This window comes from Ornithorhynchus anatinus, chromosome 5, assembly GCF_004115215.2.
Source record: "Ornithorhynchus anatinus isolate Pmale09 chromosome 5, mOrnAna1.pri.v4, whole genome shotgun sequence".
Taxonomy (NCBI): domain Eukaryota; kingdom Metazoa; phylum Chordata; class Mammalia; order Monotremata; family Ornithorhynchidae; genus Ornithorhynchus; species Ornithorhynchus anatinus.
Genome location: NC_041732.1, coordinates 17,345,635 through 17,373,613, shown reverse-complemented (window position 1 = coordinate 17,373,613; position 27,979 = coordinate 17,345,635). Strand labels below are relative to the sequence as shown.

At 50.1% G+C, this 27,979-nt stretch overlaps 1 protein-coding gene across 1 annotated transcript in view; it reads right to left on the bottom strand.

Annotated features, from left to right (window-relative positions):
* BNC1 (basonuclin 1) overlaps nucleotides 1-27,979 on the bottom strand; it is a 39,117-nt gene that overhangs the window by 8,272 nt on the left and 2,866 nt on the right. Inside the window, exons 2-5 of the mRNA XM_039912193.1 lie at nucleotides 11,322-11,432; nucleotides 8,942-9,041; nucleotides 7,880-8,115; nucleotides 3,106-4,778 (exon numbers count right to left, since the gene is read on the bottom strand). Coding sequence (XP_039768127.1) covers nucleotides 3,106-4,778; nucleotides 7,880-8,115; nucleotides 8,942-9,041; nucleotides 11,322-11,357 — 2,045 coding nt within the window. The 5' untranslated portion in view covers nucleotides 11,358-11,432. The remainder of the gene's footprint in view (nucleotides 1-3,105; nucleotides 4,779-7,879; nucleotides 8,116-8,941; nucleotides 9,042-11,321; nucleotides 11,433-27,979) is intronic.

Sequence of the window (27,979 nt, the reverse complement as noted above, 5' to 3'; positions counted from 1 at the left end):
TTCGGCATGCAGTAGCGTTCAGTAAATACGACCGACTGTGACCACAGTCCACTCCCGGGACCTCTTCTCCTCTCATCAGGAGCGGAGGTCCTGGGGGTTTGGAATGAGGGCCGGACGGGAATCGCATCGCTCCGACATTCTTCGGCAAGGAATTCCCACTCCCAGCTTGAGTCCGCGTGTGGTGGCCCAGGCCTATCTCTCCGCCAGCGACATTGAACTGTCCATTCCAAGCGCTTAGTACAGTGCTCTGCAGATAGTAAGCGCTCAATAAATACTACTGAATGACACCGGGACCCCGGAGGGAGAAGGCACTGCCCATCAATGGCTCCGAGTGGACCGTTCCACATTCCTCCCTGTCCGATTAACCAGTCAAATTTACTGAGTGCTTATAGCGTACATAGCACTGTGCTAAGCACTTGGGAGAGGACCCTACAACAGAGTTGATGGGAAAAGTTCCCGGCCCCAAAATGGAGTTTAATCAGTGATATTTATTGAGTGCTTACTGTGAGCAGAGTGCTGTACTAAGTGCTTGGGAGAGGTCAATACAGCAGAGTCGGTAGAGATTCCCTGCCCAGAACAAGCTTGATCAAAGATATTTATTGAGCGCTTACTGTGTGCACAGCACTGTGCAAAGCGCTTGGGAGAGGACGATACGCCAGAGGTGGAGGACACGTTCCCAGCCCAAAAAAGAGCTTAATCAATATCTATTGAGCGCTCACTGTGTGCGGAGCCCTGTACTGAGCGCTTGGGAGAGTACAATACAACAGAGTTGGAAAACATCCCCTTGCCCTCAGGGGGCTTTCAGTCTAGAAGGGAAGACAGACATTAATATGAACCAACAGATAAATTTCCCTTTAAGACTTGACAGAAGGCAGTACTGGACATGGAATCTGAATCCGCCCTTCCCTCTGGAAGGTGTCACAAGCTTTTTTTTTTTTTAATGCTTTTTGTGATGCGCTTACTAGGTGCCAGGAGCTATACTAAGCGCTGTGGGAGATACAAGCTAATCAGGTTGGACAAAGTCCACTTCCCACATGGGGCTCACAGAATTCCTCTCGCCCATGTCTTGCCTCTGGCCCTTGTCAAATCCGACCGACGTCCACTCTCTCCCCCTTCAAAGCCTTATTGAAAGCTCATCTCCTCCAAGAGGCCTTCCCTGACTAAGCCCCACCTTCCTCTTCTCCCACTCCCTTCTGCGTCGCCCTGACTTGCTCCCTTCATTCTTCACCCTCGTCCAGCCCTATGCCACTTACGTCCATATCTCTAATGTTTTTATTTCTATTCAAGCCTGTCTCCCCTCTAGACTGTCTGCTCCTTGTGGGCAGGGAATGGGTCTGTTTATTGTTCTACTGTCCTCTCCCAAGCGCTTAGTACTGTGTTCTGCTGTTTCTGTTCTGGGAGGTTTCTGTTTGCACTACAGGATTTTTCCTACATGTTGGCAAATCTTAAAAAAAAAAAAAAATGAATACACCCATCTCCCAATCACATTTTCAGAGCTATGGAACACATACCCGAATGGCTTTTCTCTTTGACTCTTTTTTTAAAAAATGGTATCTGTTAAGGGCTTACTATGTGCCAAGCACTGTACTAAGCGCAGGGATAGATAGAAGCTAATCAGGTTGGACACAATCCACGGCCCACATAGGTTTAGAGACATAATCTCCATTTTAAAGATGAGGCAACTGAGGCTCAGAAATGAAGTGACTTGTCCAAGATCACAGGGCAGGTACGTGGCAGAGTCACCATTAGAACCCTGGTCCTTTGAGTCCCAGGCCCGAGCTTTTTCCACTCTGTTACACTGCCTCTTTACGTTGGTATGTTTGTCAACAAAATGGATATATACATTTCCCAGTACACTTTCAATGCCAGGGAATGCACACCCTAATGGCATCTTCTCTTTGAGTCTTTTTTTAAACGGTATTTGTTAAGCACTGACTATGTACCAAGCACTGTAGTGGATGCAAGCTAGTTGGGTTGGACAGTCTCTTTCCCACATATTGCTCACACTGTTAATCTCCGTTTTACGGGTGAGAGACAGAGGCCCAGAGAAGGGAAGTGACTTGCCCAAAGTCACACGGCTAGTAAGTGGTGGAGTCAGCATTAGAACCCAGGTCCCCTGACTTCCAGGTCCATGCTCTTTCCGCTATGCCACATGTTGGTGTGTCTTTAAGGAAAATGACTATACCTATCTCCCAGTCACAATTTCAGGGATAAAGAATGCACTACCCTAAGCATTTCCTCTTTGGCTCTTTTTTATGCTACTTGTTAATAATAATAATAATAATAATAATAATGTTGGTATTCGTTAAGAGCTTTCTATGTGCCAAGCACTGTTCTCACCACTGGGTAGATAGAAGGTAATCAGGCTGTCCCACGTGGGGCTCACAGTCTTCATCCCCATTTTACAGATGAAGTAAATGAGGCACAGAGAAGCTAAATGACTTGCCCAAGGTCACACAGCTGACAAGTGGCGGAGTCGGGATTAGAACCCATGACCTCTGACTCCCAAGCCCGGGCTCTTTCCACTGAGCCACGTTAAGGGCATACTACGTGCCAGGCCCTGTACTAAGCGCTGCAGTAGATACAAGCTAATCAGGTTGGACAGAGTCCATGTCCCATGTGGGCCCACAGTCTTGATCCCCATTTCACTGGTGAGGTAACTGAGGCACAGACAAGTGAAGAGACTTACCCAGAGTCCCACAGCAGATGAGCGGCACAGCGGGATTAGAACCCAGGTCCTTCCGACCCCCAGGCCGGTGCTCTACCCACTCTTCATTCGGTTGGAGTTTAGCGCTTCCTGTGCGCAGAGCACTGTACTGAGCGCTTGGGAGAGGGCGACAGAACGACAGACAGACACGTTCCCGGCCCGCGACGAGCTGGGAAGTTCTCTGTCCTTTCCCCATTTAGGGGTTTTCTTTTCCCCTGCTCTTCATACTGCCGCGGATGGAGAAATGAAACGCTTCTCTCCATGGATTTTTGTTTTAAGGAAAGTCCAGATCCAGGACAGTGTGTCGTGGAGCTAGCTGGGTGTGGGGGAAGAGGAAAAGAAAACGACCAAAAAAAAAACCCCAACCCAATAAAAAAACAACTTTATCCCGCCCTTACCTGTCTCGGCTTCGGCGGGAAGGGAAGGTAGCATTGCAACCTTCCACCGTGCAAAGGTGCATCTCTTTCAGGTGGACATTTCGGTAATGCATCTTCACGCTGTACGGGTTTTTGAAAGTCTTCTGGCAGATGTCGCAGTGGAAGCGACTCTCTTCCCTCGGCCCAGCAAACTCCGGTCCCCGGGGGTCTTCGCGACAGGGCGGAACCGTTCCCCGGGAGGGCAAGGCGCCGAGAAAGGCCGCGGCCAGAAAGCGGGGCCGGGGTGCGTCACCGGGGGGCGTCCCGGGCTCGGCGGGCTCCTTCTCGAAAGACGGGGGGCCCGGGGGCGGTCCGAAAAAGCGGGCCAGGAGCGGGGGGTCGCCGAGGAGCCGCTCCCCGGTCCCCAGGGCGAACGTCCGGCCGTGCCCGGCGGCCGGGTCGTCCTCCGCGGGGCTCTCCCGGAGGTCCCGGCCGGGGTCGGTCCGTGGCGGGGGCCCGCCCTCTGGGGGGGCCCCCCAGGCCCCGCCCGACGGCGGCCAGGCGGCCCCGGGTTCCGGCTCGCCCTCGCCGCCCGCCCGCGAGGGGCCGTCCTCCGCCGCCCCCTTCTCGATCTTGATGGGCATGCTGGACTTGCGCGACTTCTTCTTGGGCAGGGGGTCGAACGGGGGCAGGCCCTCGCCCCCCGGGCCGGCGGAGGACGACAGCGGGGGGAGGGACGGCAGGGCGCCGGGCGTGTGGGCCAGCTCGGCCGGGGGCACCGGGCTGCGGTAGAAGGGGAGGACCGGCTGGACCGTTTTCAGGATGGGGAAGAGGACGCCGTTGGGGCCCGGGCCGGCGGGGGCCTTCACCTCGGGCCGGGGGTCCGGCTCGCGGGGCGGGGGTCCGGGCGGCCTCTTGACGTCGTCGGGGCCCCGGCGGAGGTCCCGGTCGCGGTTGTTGCGATTCATGGGCATGTGGAGGCGGGGGTTGGGGTTGGCGCTGTGCCGGTTCCGGCTCCTCAGGGAGCTGAACACCATGTTGCAGCCGTCGATGGTGCACTTGTGCTTGATCTTCAGATGCACTGCGTTGTAGTGGATCTTCAGGGTGCCCTTGTCGTAGAAGGTCTTCTCGCAGGCCGTGCAGAAGACCCTCCCTTTGCGCGGGCCCCCCCTCTCCGCCCCCCGGGCCCGGGGGGACGGCGGGCCCGGCGGGCCGGGTTCCGGGTCCGCCCGGCGGGGTCCACCGTCCGGGGCGGGCTCGGCCGGCTCGGCCTCCCCGGCGCGGAACGGGCCCCGGGGAGGCGACGGGAAGCCACCCCCGGGGCAGGACGCCCGCCCGTCCCGCCCGGAGGGGTCGCTCCCCCGGTCCCGGCCCGGCTCCGCCTCGGGCAGGGCGCCGATCAGGGGCGGGGGCAGCGGGGCGAACAACTGGAAAGGCAGCATGAAGGCCACGTTGTCCACCGGGTTCTCGAAGGGGTGGACGGGGCCCGGGGCGGGGAGGCCGGAGCCGCGCTGGCCGCAGCTCTCGATGAAGGCTCGGATGTCCAGGTTGGCGGGGGCCGGGGGGGCCACCATCAGCTGCCCCTCCTTCTCCTGGATGGCCATGAGCTCCGCGATCGACTTGGTCTCCCCGAAACGCAGGAACTGCTGGAGCGCCGCCATCTCCTCATCCCCCGTCATGATGCTCCAGTGGTCCAGCACCTTGCCCGAGGCATCCTGGGGCAGAGATGGGGTGGGGGAGGCCCATTACTCATTCATTCATTTATTCAATCAATCCTAGTTCTTCAAAGCTTACCGTGTGCTGTACTGAGCGCTTGAGAGAGGACAACAGAACGATAAGCACACTTCCCGCCCGCAAATAGCTTACGGACTACAGGTAACGGAGGCACAGAGAAGTACTAATAATGATGATCATGAAGGTATTTGTTAAGCGCTTACTTTGTGCCGGGCACTGTGCTAAGCGCTGGGGTGAATCCAAGCTTAGGTTAGCTGGGGTTAGATACAGTCCCCGTCCCATGTGGGGCTCAAGGTCTCAATCCCCGTTTTTACATATGAGGTAACTGAGGGCCGGAAAAGTGAAGTGACCTGCCTAAGGTCACAATCGGAACAGGGGTTAGAACCCAAGACCTTCTGACTCCCGGGCCTGTCTGTGCTCTATCCACTGCACCATGCTGCTTCTCATTGAAGTCAGGCAGTCAGTCGTCCTTACTGAGCGCTTAATAGTGCAGAGCACTGTACCGAGCGCTTGGGAGAGGACAGTACAATAAACACGTTTCCTGCCCACTATGAGCTTACGGTCTAGAGGGAACGGAGACACAGAGAGTGAAGTAGGTCAGTGGTACTTACTGAGCGCTGCAGAGCACTGTACTGAGCGCTTGGGAGAAGACAACAGAATGACAGACACAGTCCCCGCCCCCAGCGCGCTTACAGTCTCGCCCCGCTCTCTCCTCAAAACCAGGCACACGACCCCAGCTTCTGGTTCCTTCACCTTTCACCTAGCAGTGTGGCCTAGTGGATGGAGCCCGGGCCTGGGAGTCAGAAGGACAGGGGTTCCGATCCCGACTCCGGCCCCCCGCCTGCCGGGTGACCTAGGGCAAGTCACTTCTCTGGGTCGTTGGTTCCCTCATCTGCAAAAATGGGGATTTAAGGCTGTGGGACGGGGACCGCGTCCCGCCTGATCACCTCGCGTCTACCCCGCGCTTACAACGGTGCAGGGGGGCACAGTCAGCGCTTCCCAGATACCATAAAGAAAAACCAACCACCCGCCCTCCTGGACTCTGGAGCTTCCTAGCCGGGAGTCAGTCGGTCAGTCAGTCGTATCTGTCGAGCGCTTCTTGAGGTGCAGAGCACCGAACTTGGCTCTCGGGAGAGTCTCACAGAAAGCTTGACAGACGGGACATTCCCTGCCCACGATGAGCTTACCGTCTCGCGGGACCTTGACCCGATTATTTCGTCTCTCCCCCAAGCCCTTCGAGTGCGGCGCCTGACTGCCAAGAAACCACTTGCCCAGTTCCGCGACCGTCCCGAGGGTCGTCTTCTCCCCTCCCGTACCGGGGCCCCGCGACCCAGAAGCGGAAAAGAAGCCGTCGGCCCTAGCTAGAACTCCTCGTTTAAGTCAAGTATCCTTTCACTCCCAGTTTAATAATCTTCCCAGCAACTAAGATCAGAGAACAAATGAACCCGTATTGATCTATTGCCCGTGTTCACCAAGCTCAGCTGTAATTACACTAGAGTGCTGGAGTTCTTTCAAACTGGGGCTCTGGCTAACTTTTCCCAATAACTACGATAAATATTTTATCACAGAACATGTATTTGATGGCCTACTGAGATTTTTCACAGGGCATGTAAGAGTTTCTGAGAGGAGGAGGAATGTAGCGTCATAAATGTTTCATGGGCAAGAGGTTCAAGGTAATTGATTCCATATTTTGAATCCTAACACTAAAAAGCAAGATTATCGAGATCATTAAATATTGATCCGTGTCATAATGTAAGATCGTAATGCCGGTTTCCCTACGAGGTCAGATCTGGCTAGTTGTTGGGGCTATCATCTCGATGAACCTTTTCAAGCTTCCTGGCTGGATCCGAAGACTCCATCGGCCTGCCGCGTCGGCACGACCGAAACCTACTCGAGAGGCGGCAGTTCGGGCCTAGGCGTCGGAAGGTTCTGGGTTCTAATTCCGGCTCCACCACTTGTCTGTGGTGTGACCCTGGACAAGTCATTTCACTTTCCTGGGCCTCAGCTACCTCATCTGGAAAATGGGATTGAGACTTATGAGCCCCATAAGGGATGGGGACGGTGGTCAACCCAATTCGTTTTGTATCCACCCCAGCGCTTACCAGAGTGCCTGGCACATAGTAAGCGCTCAACAAATACTACAAATACTGTCTGCTGTGTGACCCTGGGCAAGCCCCCTCCTACCTCACCTCCCTTCTCTCTACCGCCCACCCCGTACACTCCGCTCCTCTGCCGCTCACCTCCTCACCGTCCCTCGTTCGTGCCTGTCCCGCCGTCGACCCCTGGCCCACGTCCTACCGCTGTCCTGGAATGCCCTCCCTCCTCATCTCCGCCAAACTCTCTTCCCCTCTTCCAGGAAGCCTTCCTGGGCTGAGCCCCCCTTTTCCCTCTGCTCCTCCTCCCCTGCCCATTCCCCCTTCTCCCGCCCTCTGCTCTTCTCCCTTCCCCTCCCCTCAGTACTGTGCATATTTGTATATATTACTCTATTTATTTTGTTAATGATGTGTATATATCCATGATTCTATTTAACTCGGTGATATCTACGCCAGACTACTTGTTTTGTTTTGTACTGTTTTGCTTTGTTATCTGTCTCCCCTTTTTCAGACTGTGGGCCCGCTGCTGGGCAGGGACTGTCTCAATCTGTTGCCAAATTGTACATTCCAAGTGCTTAGTACAGTGCTCTGCACAAAGTAAATGCTCAATAAATGACTGAATGAAAGTCATTTCCCTGTGCCTCAGTTCCCTCCTCTGTAAAATGGGGATTGAGACTGGGAGACCCGTGTGGGGCAGGGATCTGATTTGCTTTTAGCTGCCCTGGTGCTTAGGTACAGTGCCCGGCACGTAGTAAGCGCTTAACAAATACCACGATTATTATTATTATTGTGTCTCTGGTTAACAGCATCAGGGAGGTAATGCCCGGATTGACTCGTTTCACCGGAAGGCGGTTCGGACAGGGGCTTCCTGAATCTCTCTCAGTTTGAGGGGTTTGGTGCTTAGAACAGTGCCTGGAACACATAGTACGTGCTTAAATACCATCAAAAAAAAAACGGGGGGGCGGAAGGGGAGGCCTTCGGGGCGGTACCTGAAGCACATAGCCGCGGATGTAATCCTGCAAGGTCCAATCCAGCGCATGCAAGATCTGGATGACCTCCTCCTGCTTGAGGACGCTGAAGAGTCGGTCCAGCAGGATCTTCAGGCGGACTGGGACGGCCTGAGTCCCGTAGAGCATGAGGCTGCCAATGTCGAAGACCACGTTGGACTGGACGATCTCCACTTGGCTGGGGGGGTACAGGTTGGGGAACCTCAGTTTGCTCAGGGCTGAAATGCAAATCGCACGCATTGAAAACGGTCAAGAGGAGCCCCCGAAACCCGGCCCACGGGGAGTCGTCTGCAGCTAACTCTTGGTTCTCTGGCCCAACTTGGCAGGGGTGGGGGAGGTGGGAGGAAGAGGAAGGAGCCTAGGAAAACGCAACCCACTGGGGATCCCTAAATTCTCTCTCAGGCAAGAGATTCTGCCACAGGGGAGAAGGCAGGAAAAAGAAATCCACTGGGGGTCCCTAAATTCCCCTTTAGGCTAGAGGTTTTGCCATGAGGAAAAGCCAGGAAAATGAAACCTGTTGATGATCCCTAAATTCTCCCTTAGGCACAAGGTCTGCCATGGGGGAGAAGCTCAGTAAACTATAACCCATGGGTAAGGCAAGAGGTTCTGCCACAGGGGAGATGCCAGGAAAATACAACCCATTGGGGGTGGGGGGAGGGAGGTCCCCAGATTCTCCCTTAGGCAAGAGGATCTCCACAGGGGAGATGCTCAAGAAAATTAAACCTATTGGTGGTCCCTAAATTCCTCTTAGGAAAGAGGTTCCACTGGGGGCGGGGGAGCCAGGATAAACACAACCTCCGGGGGTCTTGAAATGGCTCCTCCTCCTCCCCTCCAACACCCTTTCATGGGCGGCTAGAAAGAATAAGTGAAATTCTCTGTCTTTCATCTCTCCACCCTCTAGCAGGTGTTCAGGACAATCAAGAGGGGGCGTTAGGGGAGAAAAGAGGGAAGGAGCCAGGGTTGGGGGGTACATGAGTCCAGAAGTGCCCCCCGCCCCATCCCGGCCTAGGTGTGGCCCCAGCAGAATCCAAGAATGTTACCTACCGTGGGCCACCCAGCCATGTCTGCATTGCTCGCACTGACGGGGGTTGATCTTTCCCGGTTTGAAACACTGACAACTACAGCTCAGGGTGCAGCCGATCGCCTGCAAGGAAACAAGCGTTCATTCATTGAACCGCATTTATTGAGCGCTTGACTGTGTGCAGAGCACTGGATTAAACGCTCGGGAGAGGACAGTCCAACAATCCACGGACACGTTCCCTGCCCACAATGAGCTTACAGTCCAGCTGGGGAGATGGGCATTGATAGAAATAAGTGACAGAGATGGACATAAATGCTGTGGGGTTGCAAGCGGGGGGAATGAAGAAAGGGGGCAAGTCAGGGTGACGCAGAAGGGAGTGGGAGAAGAGAAAAGGGGGGCTTAGGGAAGGCCTCTTGGGGGAAATGGGCCTTCAGTTTTACGGCTTTGAAGGGCCACGGGGAAGAGTCCTTGTCTGATGGATTTGAGGAGGGAGGGGGCTCCAGGCCAGAGGCAGGATGCGGGCGAAGCCTCGGCGGCGAGATAGACGAGATCGAGGTACAGTGAGGAGGTTGGCGTTACAGGTCATGTCACGGGGAGAAGGGGCCAAATCTCAGGCAGAGCTTGCCTCTGCCCAGTCGAAAAGGAAGCATGTCTCTCATTCATTCGTTCAATTGTATTTATTGAGCACTTATTGAGTGCTCAATAAATTTATTTATTGAGCATTTATTGAGTGTGCAGAGCACTGTACTGAGCACTTGGAAAAATACAACACCCCCACACACACACAAAAAAAAACAGTGACATTCCCTGCCCAAGTCTCCTCGGCCCAGTTAATAATCATGACAGCAATAACTGGTATCTGTTAAGCACTTACTATGTGTCAGGGACTGTACTAAAGCGCTGGGGTGGGTACAAGCAACCTGATTAACTTGCAACTACCCCAATGCTTAGAACAGTGTTTGGCACGTGTAAGCGTGGGACAGGGACTGTGTCCCACCCGATCTGCCTGTATCCACCCCAGCGCTTAGTACAGTGCCTGGCACATATAAGCGCTTAAATACCAGAGGCTCAGACTGCAGAGTTCGGGGATCATCTTCCAGAACCGAGTTCTTTGTGCAGCAAATATGGTGCCAGGGCAAGGAACGCGTCTGCTGATTCTGTTGTCTTGTATGCTCCCAAGTGCTTCCTACAGTGCTCTGCACATAGTAAGCGCTCGATAAATACCACTGATTGATTGAGTGGTCAGTCACACCCCTGTCATCATGGGTTAGGTTCAAAGTGCAACTAGCCCAGAACTTGTTTCTGACAGGGGAACCAGGACGCTGCCTCGGAGAAGCAGCACGGCCTAGTGGATACAGCATAGGCCTGTGCATCAGAAGGTCCTGCGTTCCAGTCCTGGCTCTGCCACTTGTCTGTGTGACCTTGGGTAAGTCACTTCACTTCTCGGTGCCTGTTACCTCTTCTGTGAAGTGTGGATGAGGACCGTGAGCCCATGTGAGACAGGGAGTGTGACCAACCTGATTTGCCTGTATTACACCCCCAGAGCTTAGTACAGTCCCTGGCATATAGTAAGCACTTAAATACCAAAATTATTATTACTATGGTTAAGTTGGTTGATAGTCGATCCTTGAGGGTTCTTACCCTCAAAGACTCTGTCTTTCCCTTTTGTCGTGCTCTCCCAAGTACTTAATAGAGGGCTGTGAAGAGAATAAGTGCTATGGACTGGCTGGATACTCAATTTCATAGTTTTGTGGGGTTTTTTTAAAATGGTATTTGTTAAGTGCTTACTCTGTGCCAGGCATTGTTCTAAGCGCTGGGGTAGATACAAGTGCTTAGTAAAGTGCTCTGCACACGGTAAGCACTCAATAAATATGATTGAATGAATGAAATAAAAGTTAATCGGGCTGGCCACAGTCCATGTCCCACATGGGGCTCACGGTCTTACTCCCCATTTTACAGATGGAGGAAACTGAAGCTCAGAGAAGTTTATTCATTCAGTCATATTTATTGGGCGCTTACTGTGTGCACAGCACTGTACTGAGTGCTTGGGAGAGGACAATAGAACAGTAAACAGACACTCTCTGCCCACAATGAACTTAAAGTCTAGAGGATGACCTTACACTCTAGGGGAGTGAAGTGGCTTGCCCAAATTCACACAAACAGACAAATGGCAGGGCCAGAATTAGAACCCAGGTCTTTCTGACTCCCAGGCCCAGGCTCTATCCACAAAGCCTTGCGGGTTAGGGATGGATCCCCTTCCTTTGGTGGCACCTTAGTGTCTGAGCGAATGTGTCCGGTTATTTTGCACCGTCCTCTCCCAAGCGCTTAGTACAGTGCTCTCCACACCGCTCAATAAATACAATCGACTGACTGAGGGGGTGAACGCCTCCTGATGGTACTGACCGGCTCCAGCCCGGCCTCTCGGCTGCCCCAGGCCATTGGACAAGGGTGACCGTCCGTCTCTGTATTCTGTTCGCCGGCTGCTCAGAGGTGGGGTTCACGTCCGGGCAGGCCCTGGGGGGAGAAGGCGTCGGGTTTTGGGGAGCTCCCGGAGGAACGTCCCCAGTTTGGGCGGACAAAACGTTGCCCGGACATCGTGACATTCGATGTGTGCCCAGTGTAATGCCCGCGGAGTCACCCGTCTGACCTGGTGCCCCGAGGGTTACCAGTGGCCACCCTATCTCGGGGAAAGAAATCGAATCGAGTCAGTTCCGACGAGGTTGGGCGGGAGCGAATGGGTTTGAGCTGGGCACCATTTGAGGTGGTGAAGGACAGAGTCGACAACTCAAAACTAATAATGATAATGGTACTTGGTAAGCTCTTACTATGTGCCAACCACTGTGCTAAGCACTGAGGTACACACAAGTAATCAGGTCGGACAGAGTCCCTGTCCCAAGACTGCCAGCTTCCGTTTTGCCATAGGCTTAAAGCGAACTTGGCTTCCCTCTCCGGGGCTCATTCTTTCTGAAAAATGGGTTTGCTTTCACCAAACCAAAGAGGATCGTTTCTTTGACAGAGAATAATAACAATAATGATAGTAAGTGCTTACTATGTGTTAAGCACCCTTGTAATAATGATTATAGCAATTACGGTAATTTGTTAAGCGCTTACTATTGTCAAGCACTGTTCTAAGCGCTGGGGTGGATATAAGCTAATCAGGTTGGACACAGTCCCGGTCCCATATGGGGCTCACACTTAATCCCCATTACTGCATACAGTAAGCACTCAATAACTACAATTGAGTGAATTTTACCGATGAGATATCTGAGGCTCAGAGATGTGCAGTGTCTCGCCCAAGGTCACCCAGCAGAGAAGCAGTGGAGCCGGGATTAGAACCCAGGCCCTTCTGACTCCCAGGTCCATTCTCTAGCCTCTAAACCATCCTAGTTCTGCAAACCAAGAAAAAGAGGGAAAACTTTCTTTTGAAGGAAGGTTGAGTGGTTGTCCTTCAGGAAGGATGACAGAAACCCAGGATTAGAACTCCCAACCTCCTCCAGTGGCTGAGTTCTTGGCTGTTCTGACAACCACAACCTGGGAGTTCTCCAGAGATGCATTTGGAATTTTACAGCATTTTTAAAGTGCTTACTATGTGTGAACCACTGTTTTAAGTGCTGCGGTGGGTACAAGTTAATTAGATCAGACCCAATTCCTGTCCCTCCCCGGGCTCACAGTCCAAGTAGGAGGACAGGCACCCCATTTTACAGTTGAGGAAACTGAGGCCCAAAGAATTCATTCATTCAATTATTATTGAGGGTTTACTCTGTGCAGAGCACTATACTAAACACTTGGGGGAGGACAATATGACAATAAACAGACATTCCCTGCCCACATTAATATAAAAGGTCAGAGGCTTGCCCTAGGTCACCCAGCAGGCAGCTGGCCAAGTCGGGATGAGAACCCAGGAGTCCTACTTACTCCCAGGTCTGTGCTCGCTCCAGTAGGCCACGCTGCTTCTCCAAGGTCTGGAACATTAGGGTAGACGTCTTCCTAATCTACCCAATTACCCTAGGCATCCCGCTGCCTCAGAGGGAATAAGGAATGGTGCCTTGTCTTCTAGCCAGCGGTACGAAGCGTAAACTCCTTAAGGCAGGGCTCTATGTTTTACTTTTATTATACTCTCCCAAGTGCCCAGTATAGCACCCTACCTGCCAAAATATACCAGTGAATAAAAGCCAAAATAATACTACTAACAGTATTTAAGCGCTTACTATGTGCCAGACACTGCCCTGAGCGCTGGGGTAGGTACAAAGTAATCAGGTTGGACACAGTCCTTGTCCCACATGGGGCTCACCATCCTAATCCCCATTTTCCCGATAAGGAAACTGAGGCTCAGAGAAGTGACTTGCCCAAGGTCATAAGGTAGACAAGCGAGGCAAGTCTACCCACTTAGGCAAGCTGCTTCTCTGCCTTATTTATACTTAAATTAACGTCTGTCTCCCCCTCTAGACTGCAAGGTCTTTGTGGGCAGGGAATGTATTTGTTCTACTGGAGTTTCCCAAGTGCTTAGTATAGTGCTCTGCACATAGTAAGGGCTCAAATGCTGACCTTAAAGTTAGTTTCTAAAGGTTAAAAATAAAATGAAGTGTGCACACAGGTGTGATCAGTCCTGAGGATCGAGGAGTTTGCTTCCCTGCACAGTCAACCTTGAGCCCGTAACTGAGCAGGGACTGTCTCTTTCTCTTGCTGAATTGTACATTTCAAGCACTTAGTACAGTGCTCTATACATAGTAAGCACTCAATAAATACTATTGAATGAATGAATGAACCTACACAGACTACTCCACTCTGGACTTTCTTGTTTGAATCCCGGCTCTGCCACTTGTCAGCTATGTGACTGTGGGCAAGTTACTTCTCTGGGCCTCAATTCCCTCATCTGTAAAATGGGGATTAACTCTGAGCCTCACATGGGACAAACTGATTAACCTGTATCTACCCCAGTGCTTAGAACAGTGCTCTGCACATAGTAAGTGCTTAACAAATACCAACATTATTATTATTATTATTGTAGTCAAAAGGAGCCCAGCAGGAGCCACACGGACATCTAAGACTCTGGGATCAAAGTGACTATTAAGCTGTATTTTGCACCCTAACTGAGAAATTGGACTTTGTCTCCATGCTCCTGCCACAAATTCCCTGGGGGGTTTATCTGTCAAACACCAAGAGCAGATGGAGCTGGTGTAATTTTTTTTTTATCATATCTGTTAAGTGCTTACTATGTGCCAGGCACTGCACTGAGCACTGGGGTAGATGCAAGATCATCAGGCTGGACACAGTCCTGGTCCCACATGGGACTCACAGTTTTAGTCCCCATTTTACAGATGAGGTAACTGAGGCAAAGAGAAGCAAAGTGACTTGCCAGAGGTCACAAAGCAGGCAACCGGCAGAGCCCGGATTAGAACCCAGGTCCTTCTGACGCCCGGGCTCGGGAATGATCCACCAGGCCACACTGCTTCTCAAAGAAAGCTTTCTTCTTTAAGGAAAGCAAATAGCCAGTGGATTTGGAAGGGGGTATTAACTCCACAGTACTTAAATTGTGTATTATAAATGACTTATCCACACTAAAGTCTGTCTTTCCCTTTAGACTGTAAACTCGTCAAGGGTGGGGAACTTGTCTGCTAATTCTGTTGTATTGTCCACCCCCAAACGACTCGTACAGTGCTCTGCAAAGAGGAAGCGCTAAGTAAATATCATGGATTGATTGCTCTGTCTCTGGGGAAGCAGCATGACCTAACAGCTAGAGCCCAGGCCTGGGAGTCAGAAATCCTGACTCTGCCACTTGTCTGTGTGACCCTGGGCAAGTCACTTCACTTCTCTGGACCTCCGTTCCCTTCTCTGCAAAATGTGGACAAAGACTGTGAGCCCACTGTGGGACATGGACTGTGTCCAACCCGACTGGCTTGTATCCCGGTGCTCACTACGGCACATAGAAAACTCTTACCAATACCACAATTATTATCATGATTATCATTATTACGAGGGGTGTTGCCAGAAACGAGAACCTGGAACTACACTGAGGTTCGATTAGCTACCGTTTTGTGCTCTTGGTGTGTGAGAAAATTCCTGTTATCCTGTTCTGAATGGGCACTACTCTCTTTCTCCACATGCTCCGCATGCGTAATAATAATAATAACTGTGGTATCTAAGTGCTTACTATTTGCCAGGCACTGTATTAAGCGTTGGGATGGATTCTAGCAAATCAAGTTGGACACAGTCCCTGTCCCGCATGGGGCTCACTCTACGCCACGCTGCAATTTAAGCTCATCCTCTAGACTGTAAATTCGTTGTGGGCGGGGAATGTGTCTGTTATATTGTTATACTGTACTCTTGCAAGCCCTCTGTACAGTGCTCTGCACACAGTAAGTCCTCAATAAATACAGTGGACCGAGAAGCAGCGTGGCCTAATGGACAGAGCACGGGCCTGTGAGTTAGAAGCACCTGGGTTCGCATCCCGACTCCACAACTTGTCTGCTGTGTGATCTTGGGCAAGTCACTTCATGTCTCTGGGCCTCAGTGACCTCATCTGTAAAATGGGGATTAAGACTGTGAGCCCCACGTGGGACATGGACCGACTCCAGCTTGATTAGCCTGTATCTGCCCCAGTGCTTAGTACAGTGCCTGGCACCTAGTAAGCACTTAAAACGCCACAGGAAATAAAAAGTCAGGCTCCAGTTTGACTCCTGCAAAAGCACTCCATTCAAACCTCGTCGTTCAGGGTTAATAACCTCCGCGTCTGATTCAGTATTTCAAAGCTTTCAGCCGCCAAGCCGATCTAAGAACAATGCTGGGATTGCTACATGGAGATCAGCTCGAAACTAACCCATTTTAACAAGCCCTAATGATGCTGATTAAGCAGCTAGGGAAATAATCTAATGTGAATCATTTATAAAAAAAAAAGAAAAAAAAGAAAAGGGAAAGCTAATTACAGGGCCCAAGAAACTTTCCAATATCAAGCCGCTTGATGTGTTTTTCCACTGAGAAGGATTTTCACAGCATTCCACACGCAGAACAATAGTATTACTTTCAAAAATTGAAGACAAGAAAAACTTCAACATTCTAATTACAGGTTGGGGAGGTGCATATGGAAATGAGGATGGAAAACTCCTTTCAGAATGTAATCCATCCATTCTCCAAAAACGGGAAGCAGATGTTTAAAGCGGGCTGCGTTCATCGAGTGCATTATCACTACTTTCTACTCTCTCTTCCTCCCTCACTGCCTTCTTGCACAAGTCTTTTGGGGCATCGGGGTGCCTTGACAGACAGCAGGGAGAAAACTTTGGTTTCTACCAAAAACCAAGTCTTTAGTTCTACTCAGATCTGGGAGAGAGCCTTATGATTGCTCCTTCTGTCTCTCTCTCTCTCTTGCACGCACACACGTCCAAACATGTTTCCTGATCTCCAAGACCCCAAGAGCTGTATGTTGACACTTGGTCAATCATTTGGGTAACAGGATTTTGAGTAGGAGGAACTCCCAGATTCCGCCAAACGACCCTCTCCGCCTACTGCCCCTGGGACCAGTTGGCTGGGTGTTGACAAGAGAGGCAATCTGGGGAAGCGGTGTGGCCTAGTGGCTAGAGTCCGGGTCTGGGAGTCCGAAGGACCTGGGTTCTAATCCCTGCTCTGCTGCTTGTCTGCTGTGTGGTCTTCGGCAAGTCACTTCACTTCTCTGTGCCTCAGTTCCCTTATCGTAAAATGGGGATTAGGACTGTGAGCCCAATGTGATACAGGGACTGTGTTCAACCCAGTTACCTTGTACCTACCCCAATGCTAAGTACAGTGCCTGGCACACAGTTAGCACTTAAATACCACAATTTGTTATTGTTATTGCTCAGAGAGGCTTCAAGGAGATGCTCTTTTGCAGCAGTCAGTTCTGGGCACTGGGAAGAATTCGTGCAGACCACTGTACTAAGCGCTTGGGAGAGTACAATACAACAATAGACAAATTCCTTGACTACAACAAGCTTACAGTCTGGGGACCGGGGGGAGAGGAGGATGGACGTTAATAGAAATAAATGACAAATATGGACATGAGTGCTGTGGGGCTGGGAGCGGAGAAGAACAAAGGGAGCAAGTCAGGGCGATGCAGAATGTCCTAATCCTAATTCACCGCCGGCTGGATCCCCGAAGCGTGGACAAGGATAGAGAAGCAGTGTGGTCTAATGGATAGAGCCCGGGTCTGGGAGTCAGAAGGACCTGGGTTCTAACCCCACCTTCGTCACTTGTCTGCTGAGTGACTTTGGGCAAGTCGTTTTCCTTCTCTGGACCTCAGTTACCTCATTGTGAGTCCTTCTGTGGCACAGGGACTGGATCTAACCTGATTATCTCCTATCTTCCCCAGACTGACACATAGAAAGCGCTTAAGAAATACCACAATTACTATTATTACAGACATCCTTCCACTCAGCTGGTAATGGGTAATGAGAGATACTTCAGCCAAGGTCTCCCCTTGCAAACAGAAACCTTTCCATCGGCTTTGACCACCTTATCGACTTTCCACCCCCCCCACCCCCACCCCCCCCGCCCCGCCCCAATCCAACCCGCACATTTCACTCCTCTCACGCTGACCTTCTCACTGTACCCTGATCTCGTCTATCTTGCGGATGACCTCTAGCCTACGTCCCGCCTCTGGCCTTGGAACACCCTCCCTCCTCATATCCGACAGACGATCGCTCCTTCCCCACTTCAAAGCCTTAATGAGGGCCCACCTCCTCCAAGAGGCCTTCCCTAACTAAGTCCTTCTTTCCTCTTCTCTCACTTCCATCTGAGTCGCCCTGACTCGCTCCCTTTATTCAATCTCCCTCCTGGCCCCACAGTACTTATGTCCATATCCAAAATGTATTTATTTTTATCAATCTCTCTCCCCCTCTAGACTCGTGCTCATTGTGGGCAAGGAATGTGTCTATGTTGTAATCTCCCAAGTGCTTAGTACAGTGCTCTGCACACATAAATATGACTCCATAAGTATGACTGACTGCTTTCTCTCTCCCCAACCACCCCAATCCCTTTTTCAGCTCCCTGGTCGCCTGGCAGACCCAGGAAGCGGCATGGAGTGTGGAGAGAGCCTGGGCACGGGAGTCAGAAGGTCATGGGTTCGAATCCCGGCTCCGCCACTTGCCTGCTGTGTGACCTTGGGCAAGTCACTTCTCTTCTATGGTTCTCAGTTACCTCTCCTCTAAAATAGGGATTGAGAATGTGAGCCCTATGCCGGACAGGGACTATGTCCAACCCGATCTGCTTGGATCCACCCAAGATCTTAGTACAGTGCCTGGCACATAGTAAGTTCTTAACAAATACCATTATTATCATTATTATTATTATTATCCAGGTCCCTTCAAGGTACATCCATTCCGGCATATTTATTGAGTTCCTACTGTCTGCAGAGCATTGTACTAAGTGGTTTTGAGAGTCCAAGAGGACAGTATAACACCCATTCCGGGCTTACAGTCTAGAGGAAGAATCTCCTTACAGCTTTGCACCCAGCTTCACGGTCCTGGCTCCATTCATTCATTCAATCAATCGTGTCTACTGAGCGCTTACTATGTGCACAGCACTGTACTAAGTGCTTGGGAGGTTACAATTCAATACTAAACAGACATATTCCCCAGCCCAGAATCTGAAGAAAACTGTACAATTTGGGGGTTGAAGTCCAAGCAGGAGATGTTCCGTTATCCTAATACCTGGTCTTGTGGCCTTGTGGGCAGATGTGGGTCTGGGAGTCGGAGGACCTGAGTTCTAATCCTGGTTCTGCCACTTGCTTCCTGTGTGACCTAAGGCAAGTTGTTGACTTTCTCTGAGCCTCGGTTTCTCATCTGCAGAATGGGGATTAAAGACCTATTCCCCATCCCCTTTGTACCGGGAGACCCGACGGGGACAGGGGCCAATCTGATCATTTTGTGTCTACCCCAGTGCTTATGGACAGAGCCTGGGAGTCAGGAGGTCATGGGTTCTAATCTTGGCTTTGCCACTTGTCTGCTGAGTGACCGTGGGCAAGTCGCTGCACTTGTCTGGGACTCAGTTACCTCATCTGGAAAATGGGGATTAAGAATGTGAGCCTCACGTGGGACAGGGTCTGTGTCCAATCTGATTTGTGTGTATCCACCCCAGCGCTGCCCATAACGAGCTTACTGTCTACAGACAGAGACAGACATTTATATGAACAATTTATTGTATATGAAGACATGTACGTAAGCGCCATGGGGTTCGGGATGGAGTGAATAACAACTGGCCAAAGGTGTTTACTATGTGGCAGGCACCGTACTAAGCGCTGGGGCAGATGCAAGGTAATCAGGTTGGACACAATCCCTATCCCCCATGGGGCTCCAAGTCTGAGTTCCCATTTTACAGATGAGGTAACTGAGGCCCAGAGAAGTGAAGTGACTTGCCCAGAGTCACAAAACAGACAAGCAGCACAGCAGGGATTAGAACCCAGGTCCTCCTGATGCCCAGACCTGTGCTCCGGCCACCTGGTCACTCTGCTTCCCCTGAGACAGACTGATCACTCTCTCTCTCACAGGCATTTGCTGAGCACTTTCTATGTGCACAGCACTGTGCTAAGTGCTTCAGAGAGTACAATGCACAGAATTAGCATACAGGTTCCCTGCCCACAATGAGTTTATCATCTATAGTGAGAGCCGGACATTAATAGGAATAAATAGTAATTTGTAATATTTAATTTAAAGATTTGTACATAAGTGCTGTAGGATTGGGGGTGGAGCGAATATCAAACGTCTAAATGTGTTTACTACGTGCCGGGCACTAAGTGCTGGGGCGGATTCAAGCTCATCAGGGTGGGACACAATCCCTGTCCACCCTGGGGCTCACGATCTTATTCTCCACTTTGCAGATGAGGCAAAGGAAACGCAGAGAAGTGAACCGACTCGCCCCAAGTCACACAGCAGGTTAGTGGTGAAGCCGGGATTAGAATCCAGGTCTTTCTGACTCCCAGGCCGGGGTTCTAGCCACTAGACCACACTGTTACTGGGTAAAGCCCCAGGCCCTTGGTGGGATCTGGGGAGGAAAGCACACTGTCTGCCCAACCAGGGTATCAGAGAAGCAGCGTGGTCTAGTGGATAGAGCCTGGGCCTGGGAATCGCAAGGACCTAGTTTCCAACCCTGGCTCTGTCACTTGCCTGCCATGTGACCTTGGGCCAGTCACTTCCCTTCTCTGGACCTCGGTTACCTCATCTGGAAAATGGGGATAAAGTCCGTGAGCCCTGTATGGGACATGGATTCTGTTCAATCTATGCTGTATCTCCCCCAGCGCTAAGAACACTGCCTGACACATAAGTGCTTAACAAATACTATAAAAAGCTCAGTTTTCTGTGAAAAGGGAATGAATCCCTAAAGCACCACCAAGGTTCCAAAGGCTGGGCTGAGGAAAGGTACAGAGGGCAGTGTTAGGAAGAGATAAAACATTACAGGGAAACAAAGAGCCTGGGCCCAAGAGTCGGAGGTACTGAGTTCTAATCCCAGCTCTGCCACTTGTCTGTTGTGTGACCTTGGGCCAGTCACTTCACTTCTCTGGGCTTAAGTCCCCTCATCTGTAAAATGAGGATTAAGAGTGAGAGCACCAAGTGGGACTTTGTCTATTCTGACTAGCTTGTAAGAGCTTAGAACAGTGCCTGGAAAATAGTAAACATTTAAATACTATGAAAAAAGGGATTCACTGCCTCAGGGTCTCAGTTTCCTCATCTGTGAAAAGGGAATGAACCACCCCTCTGCCTTACAAGACTCCAAGCAGCATGTCTTGGTGGAAAAAGCACGGGCTTGGGAGTCAGAGGTCACGGATTCTAATTCTGGGCTCCGCCACTTACCAGCTGTGTGATTTGGGGCAAGTCATTTTACTTCTCTGTGCCTCACTTACTTCATCTGTAAAATGGGGATTAAGACTGAGCCCCCACGTGGGACAACCTGATTAGCCTGTATCAACGCCGGTGCTTAGAACAGTGCTTCCCGCATAGTAAGTGCTTAACAAATATCATCATCATCATCATCATCATCCAAAAGCTGCGATGAGGTAAAGTGCCACAGACATATTTGGGAAGAGACAGAACATTATGAGTAGCAATGAGCAAAGGCTTGAGCCCCCACGTGGGACAACCTGATTAGCCTGTATCAACGCCGGTGCTTAGAACAGTGCTTCCCGCATAGTAAGTGCTTAACAAATACCATCATCATCATTATCCAAAAGCTGCGATGAGGTAAAGTGCCACAGACAGATTTGGGAAGAGACAGAACATTATGAGTAGCAATGAGCAAAGGTTTGACAGTTAGAGGAACTGGGTTCTAATCCTGACTCTGCCACTTGCCTGCTGTGCAACCTTGGGTAAATCACTTCACTTCTGTGATCCTCAGTTCCCTCACTTGCAAAATGGGGATTCGATCCCAGTCCTCCCTCCTGCGTAGTCAGTGAGTCCCAGGTGGGACAGGGACTGTATCTGACCTGATTAACCGGTATCTACGTCAGTGCTTCGTTCAGCGCCTGGCACATTGTAAGCGCTCAACAAATGCCACAATTATCATGAGTGCTCCGCACGTAGTAAATGCTCACTACATTCCGCTGATGGACTGAAGAAAACCAAGCAAAGTGGTGTCTTTCTGACTCTTCCCAGGCCTCTGGCTCAAATTCCTCTCTCCCACCTTCAAGGCCTTATTGAAGGCAAATCTCCTCCAGGAAGCCTTCCCTTCCTCTTCTCCCACTCCCTTCTGCATCGCCCTGACTTACTTCCTTTCTTCATCCCCCCTCCCAGCCCTTCAGCACTTATGTCCACCTCTGGTGGCTACAGCCAGGGCCTGGGAGTCAGAAGGTCACAGGTTCTAATCCCAGCTCTGCCTCTTGTCTGCCGTGTGACCCCAAGCAAGTCACTTCACTTCTCTCTGCCTCAGTCTTCTTATCTGTAAAATAGGAGTTGAGACTGAGAGCCCCACATGGGACAGGGACTGCATCCAACTCCATCTGCGTGCACCCACCCCAGCGCTTAGTACAGTGCCTGGCACAAAGTAAGTGCTTAACAAACACCATTTTTTATCCATATTAATATCTGCCTCCCCCTCTAGACTTTAAGTTCATCGTGGGCAGGGACCGTATCTGTTTATTGTTGTACTATCCTCTCCGAAGCGATTAGTCCCGTGCTCTACACATAGTAAGTGCTCAGTACAGTGCCTGACAACAAAGTAAGCGCTTAAACACCATCATTCATTCGTATTAATGTCTGTCTCCCCCTCTAGACTGTAAGCGGGCTGTAGGCAGGGATTGGGTGCATTTATTGTTGTACCGTCCTCCCTCAGTGTTCTGCACACAGTAAGAGCTCCGTAGGTACGACCTAATGAGCGTATGAATGAAACTCAGGCCACCCCTCCGTTACGGGCATCTCCCCGGGACCCAGCTGGACCGGTCCGGGTTTACGCTCCGACGAACGGACAGGAAATCCCGGCCCGAGGGGCGTCGGCAGATGGTGCAGGTTGGGGCCGATTCTGGTTGTGGAGAACCGCCACCCTCCACCTCGGCATCAAAGGGTTTCCCCTGGCTGAGACACAGATCGTTTCAAAGCCGTTCCGAACCTTAGCGGAAAAAAAACAAAAGAAAGAAAAAATGCTCCCGACTCCAGGGTTCAAAGCCGCATGGGGAACTCTCGGAGTGGAAGTTTTGTGGCCGTGGGGCAGGGGGTTGAGAAGGAACCGACACCAACAGATCTCTTCAATAGCTTTGAGGGGTGCAACGAGCTCCCCGAATCCAAGCTGTTCCAGTGAATGAAAGCTAGGCGCTCAGGCACCTCATCCTGGCCCTTTTTGGCCGTTTAAATGTCCACCTGGAGAGGGTTCTTTGCCGAACTTTGAAGAGGGAAGATACAAAAGAAATTTTAAAGTGGGAAAGAATGATGATGACCAAAAAAGCTCCACGTGTGAAAGTCACCAAGCTAGGAAAAATTAGGTGGGGGAGCCCTTTCTTTAACACGAAGACGGATACAGCTTTTAATAATCCTCAGAGGGCTAGATGGAGGTAGCCCTCCGTCTTTATTATATTTATTTAGATTGATATTGTATTATAAGTTATATTTATTCAGTTGTATTTACTGAGTCCTTACTGTGCACAGAGCACTGTACTAAGCACTTGGGAGAGTACACTACAATAAACAGATGTATTCCCTGTACATTACATTAATAAATTCTTTATAGTCATATTAATGTCCACCTCCTCCTCTAGCTCATTATGGGCAGGGAATGTCTTCTATTGTTCTACTGTACTCTCCCAAGCTCTCAGTACAGCGCTCCGCACGCAGTAAGTGCTCAATAAATACGACTGAATGAATGAATGAGTACAACACCTATGGCATCTTCCCAGAACACCACGCGTTTTATCCTGCTCAGAGGCAACAGACGTCCCTTCGCAATGTCGCTCGCACACGTAGATCAATCGATGGAATTTACTGATCGCTTATTGTGTGCATAGCACTGGACTAAGCTCTGGGGAAAGGACAAGACAATAAGAATATTCTCTCCCACACGACCTGCTCCAAATTCGGACACATCATACACACCAAACACACACACACACACACACACACACACACACACACACACACACAGGAACCAAGACCGTACTTTTGTTCACACAACCTCTTGGACCGTTGTCTTTCAGAATATCCCTATGATCCAAGGTAGGAGAAAATGACAGCAGAGGCTACTGAAGCCTGCTGGTGGGATAATATTTCTCCTTTAACAAACGGTGGAGGAAACAAGAACAAAAGCACGGCACAGTGGGTAGAGTCTAGGCCTCAGGGCAAGAAGGTCATGGGTTCTAATCCCGGCTCTGCTGCTTGTCTGCTGGGTGGCCCTGGACAAGTCACTTCACTTCTCTGGGTCTCATTTACCTCATCTCTACAAAGGGGATTAAGATTGTGAGCCCCACGTGGGACAGGGACTGTGTCCAACCCCATCTGTGTGGATCCACCCCAGGGACTGGTACAGTGCCTGGCACATAGTAAGCACTTAACAAATACCATCATCATTATTATTATTCAGTTCTCTAGAGAAATGAGCTTGCTGCCCTTGGGCATGGAACGCGCCTGCTAATTCTGCTGAGACTGTCCTCTCCCGAGAGCTTAGTACAGTGCTCTGCATGGGTGCTCAATAAATACCACTGACTGATTAGGACATGGGTGGGTCTGTGCAGGAGTGGGGCCTGTCGGTAGGGGTGTGAAATGGAGAAACCGCCTGGAGGGGAAGAGAAAGAAGTGGGATATAGATGGCTCAAGGAATTCAGAACGGGGCTAGCTCTGATGGTTTTCAAAAAAACAAAAATAAAAAGGTTGGGGGTGACCATGATCCCACTTGGAGACATCCCTATCTTTTTTTCTGGGTGAGCAAGGACAGAGGGTTTTCTTTCTGTTTGGACCCTGTTGACTAGACGACACAAGTGGATAGAGTCTGGGCCGGGGACTCAGAAGGTCATGGGTTCTAATGCCGACTCCACCACTTGTCTGCTGTGTGACCCTGGGCAAATCATTTTGCTTCTCTGGGCCTCAGTTCCCTCATCTGAAAAATGGGGATTGAGACTGAGTCTCACGTGGGGCAGGGACTGTGTCCAACCCGATTTGTTTGTATCCACCCCAGCGCTTAGTACGGTGCCTGGCACAATGTAAGTGCTTACCATTATTATTATTATTAACAACACAATTGGAGACCAAAGACCTCAAATCCTTAACTTGGTTTTCTGTTTTCTAACCTCTACAGGTGTGGACATGATTAATCCAGCAGCAACTGTCTGGAGTTTAGCTATGGCTTATATCTGATCAATCAGTGGTCTTTATTGAGTGCGTACTAAGCACTGAAGCGTGTGCAGAGCACTGTACTAAACACTTGGGAGACTATGATACAAGAGAGTTGGTAGACATGTTCCCTGCCCACACTGACCTTACAGCGGTGGAAGGGCCTGAGAGTCAGAGGACCTGGGTTCTAATCCTGATTCTGCCTACTGCCTGCTTTGTGACCTTGGGCAAGTCATTTTCTTCTCTCTACCTGTTACCTCAGTTTCCTCAATGGTAAAATGGGGATTCAATACCTGTTCCCCCTCTTACCAAGATGTGAGCCCCATGTGGGACAGGGACTGTGTCCGTCCTGATTAACTTGTAACCACCCCAGTGCTGTGGATAATGCTTGACCCATAGTAAGTGCTTAACCAAGCAATTGCATATATTGGGCACTTATGAGCAGAGGACTGTACTAAGCGCTTGGGAAAGTGCAATATAACAGAATTAGCAGACAAATTCCCTGCCCATTATGCCTTTACATAATAATAATAATAAAAAGATGATCTTATAGTCTAAAGCCCAAACAACCCTTTTACCTTCTGGAGTATTTTACATTTTCAGCTAACAAATATGTTTAACCTGAGAAGACTTAAAAACAATTCCTTCTCCTGTCAAAAGTTTTGGAAAGGAAGGGACTTCAAATCAAGAGGAAAATGAGCGTGCATTTTAAAAACTTGCTAATTTCGTGCAGACTGACAAAAAGCATTAGCAGAAAGTTCCTTTTTGGCTACATTTTCCAAGTAAACCTTTTATGCTGCAAGAGAAGCAGCACGGTCTAGTGGATAGAGGACGGGGCTGGGAGTCGGAAGACCCTGGGTTCTTGTCCCGGCTTCACCACTTGCTTGGCGAATGACCTTGGGCAAATCACTTCACTTCTCTGGGCCTCGCTTCCCTCATTTGCAAAATGGAGATTAAGAGTGGGAACCCTATGCGGGACTGGGACTGTGTTCAACCTGATTACTTTATATCTAACCGAGTGCTTAGAACAGTGTTTGACACACAGTAAGTGCTTAATGCCATGGGGAAAAATAAATCTGAAACAAAAGCTGTGGGGTGGAAAAACTAGAGGAGGTTTTCAAAAAGGTAAAGGAGAGTCACGACTATGCCTCAGGCCCTTTCCAAAATTCCTCAGGCCCTTCCCGACCCGCCACAGGCCCTTCCCGACCAGAAAAAAGATGTATTCAACTTGGGGCCAGAGTCCTTTGGAGTAGAGACGTTTCTGAAGGTGGAAATAAGTGGTGTCAGCCCTATAAGATAAGGAATGGGAACGTAAGCCCTACTGCCCAGCTTTAGGAGCCTCTACGGGCCCGGGGGCAAAGCAATGCCAGAAGGAAGTCAACAGGAAGTAATCGGAAAACACAGGCAACTGGCTCTTTCTTGCCGCTCTGGCCCCTCCAAAATGAACCTTAATGGACCTTCCAAATCCCATTTCCTTTGAGCTTCCCCTTCCCGCACATTTAAAGAGCATCAGGTTTGGGCAGAGGGGCGAAGCTGGCTCCCATCCACTGTCATGATCTAGGAATTTTATTTATTTCGGGGAACAACCCCTTCCCCATTTCCCCACCTGTCTGATCGCAGGTTGATCTGTTAAGCTGGAAAGAGAAGGGGCGTCGCCTAGTGGAAAGAGCCCCAGCCTAGGAGCCAGACTGACCTGGGTTCTAATCCCGGCTCCACTACTTGTCTGCTGTGTGGCCTTGGGCAAGTCACTTCGATTCTCTGGGCTTCAGTTACCTCAGATGTAAACTGGGGATTAAGAGCCTCGCTTGGGCCAGGGACTGTGTCCAACCCAATTATCTTGTACCTACTCCAGTGTGTGGTGCAGTGCCTGGCTCGTAGTGAGAGCTCAACAAATACCCCAATTAATAATAATAATGGTATTTGTTAAGCACTTACTAAGTGCAAAGCACTGTTCTAATTATGATTAACACCATCACCCATATCCTGACCCAGAGCACACCCTTTCCTGAAATGTCCGAAGGTGGGGAATATATGGCCGCTTGCCCGGACTCAACATTTTTGGGGAGATTCGGTCAATTCCACGGAAGGCAAAGAATTTCTTTCTCAAATGAAAAGTAACACACAAACTCCTTTTCAGTGGTCCGTACGCCGGAACTTGAAATCACAGATCAGAGTTCCAGACCTAGAGAAGGACCAATTAGCCATTTTGAGCCCATCAAGATGGGACGGAAGGATAGGGCACTGAGTTCTTATCAGTTTGATAAGCACTAAATTGATCCCTGGTCATATTACAGATTACTTAAATTATGCTGCGTGTCTGCACAGCTACATGGCTTTTGCACAGGTCTACGATACACATGGAACTGAACATTTCCACAGAACGCCTATGTGCTCAGAACATATCTTATTCTTAGCTGCTCACACTCTAGCCATACTATAACTGTGATATTAATGTAACATCTCTACGGGGAAACATTCCTTTATGTGTAAAAAACCAAACATCTATGGGCACTAGAAGAATACATCTAGTATAGTTTTAGCTCACAGTGGTGGTGAAATGGTCACATTTCACTAATGCAGTTAAGCCTGCAAATTTTCGTTTAGCAACTGCCAAATGAAGTGACGATCATCATCTAATCGTTGCTATTGATTCTAAACCGCTTTTAAAATGTGCAGAAATGTTTTTGTTTAGATATTTCTAGCTATCTTTTAGTTTAGATATTTACACTCTCCACTCCAGGTGCTCCTATTCCACACCTTAGGCTTCCATGTTTTGACACCAGGGCTAACAAGAGTGGTATTTAAAATGTCATTTCAAATTTCCCCCAGGGGACAGCTAGGAGGGAAATTTGGGACATGCAGAATTCTCCCACATTTTCCCCCCATCTAGCCTTTCAATGATTTTCACGCGTTTCTTGAAATGAAAACTCTTCAAAGGAATCGATTTACCATTCTACCAAATCCAAAAGTGAATTAAAACAAAACAAAAAACACAGAAACACAGAAACCCAGGAGCCTGTTCCTGGGTTAAAAAACTAAAACAGACGAGCTGGTGAGGGTACTCCAGATAAATACAATGCAACTCACTGTCAATGCTTTCAACTGATGCGATCGGATTTCGGAACCCAGTTCTCATGGATGTTTAAGGCTCCTCTCTCTGCTGCAATCCCAAACCTACAATAATTCCCACCCCGCATGGGAATTCCGAGTGAAGAACCATCCCCGGAAAGCCCTCGCCTGTCGGACGCTCCAGGGCCCTGGAAGTTATATTACACTTTCCCAAGCGCTCAGTACAGT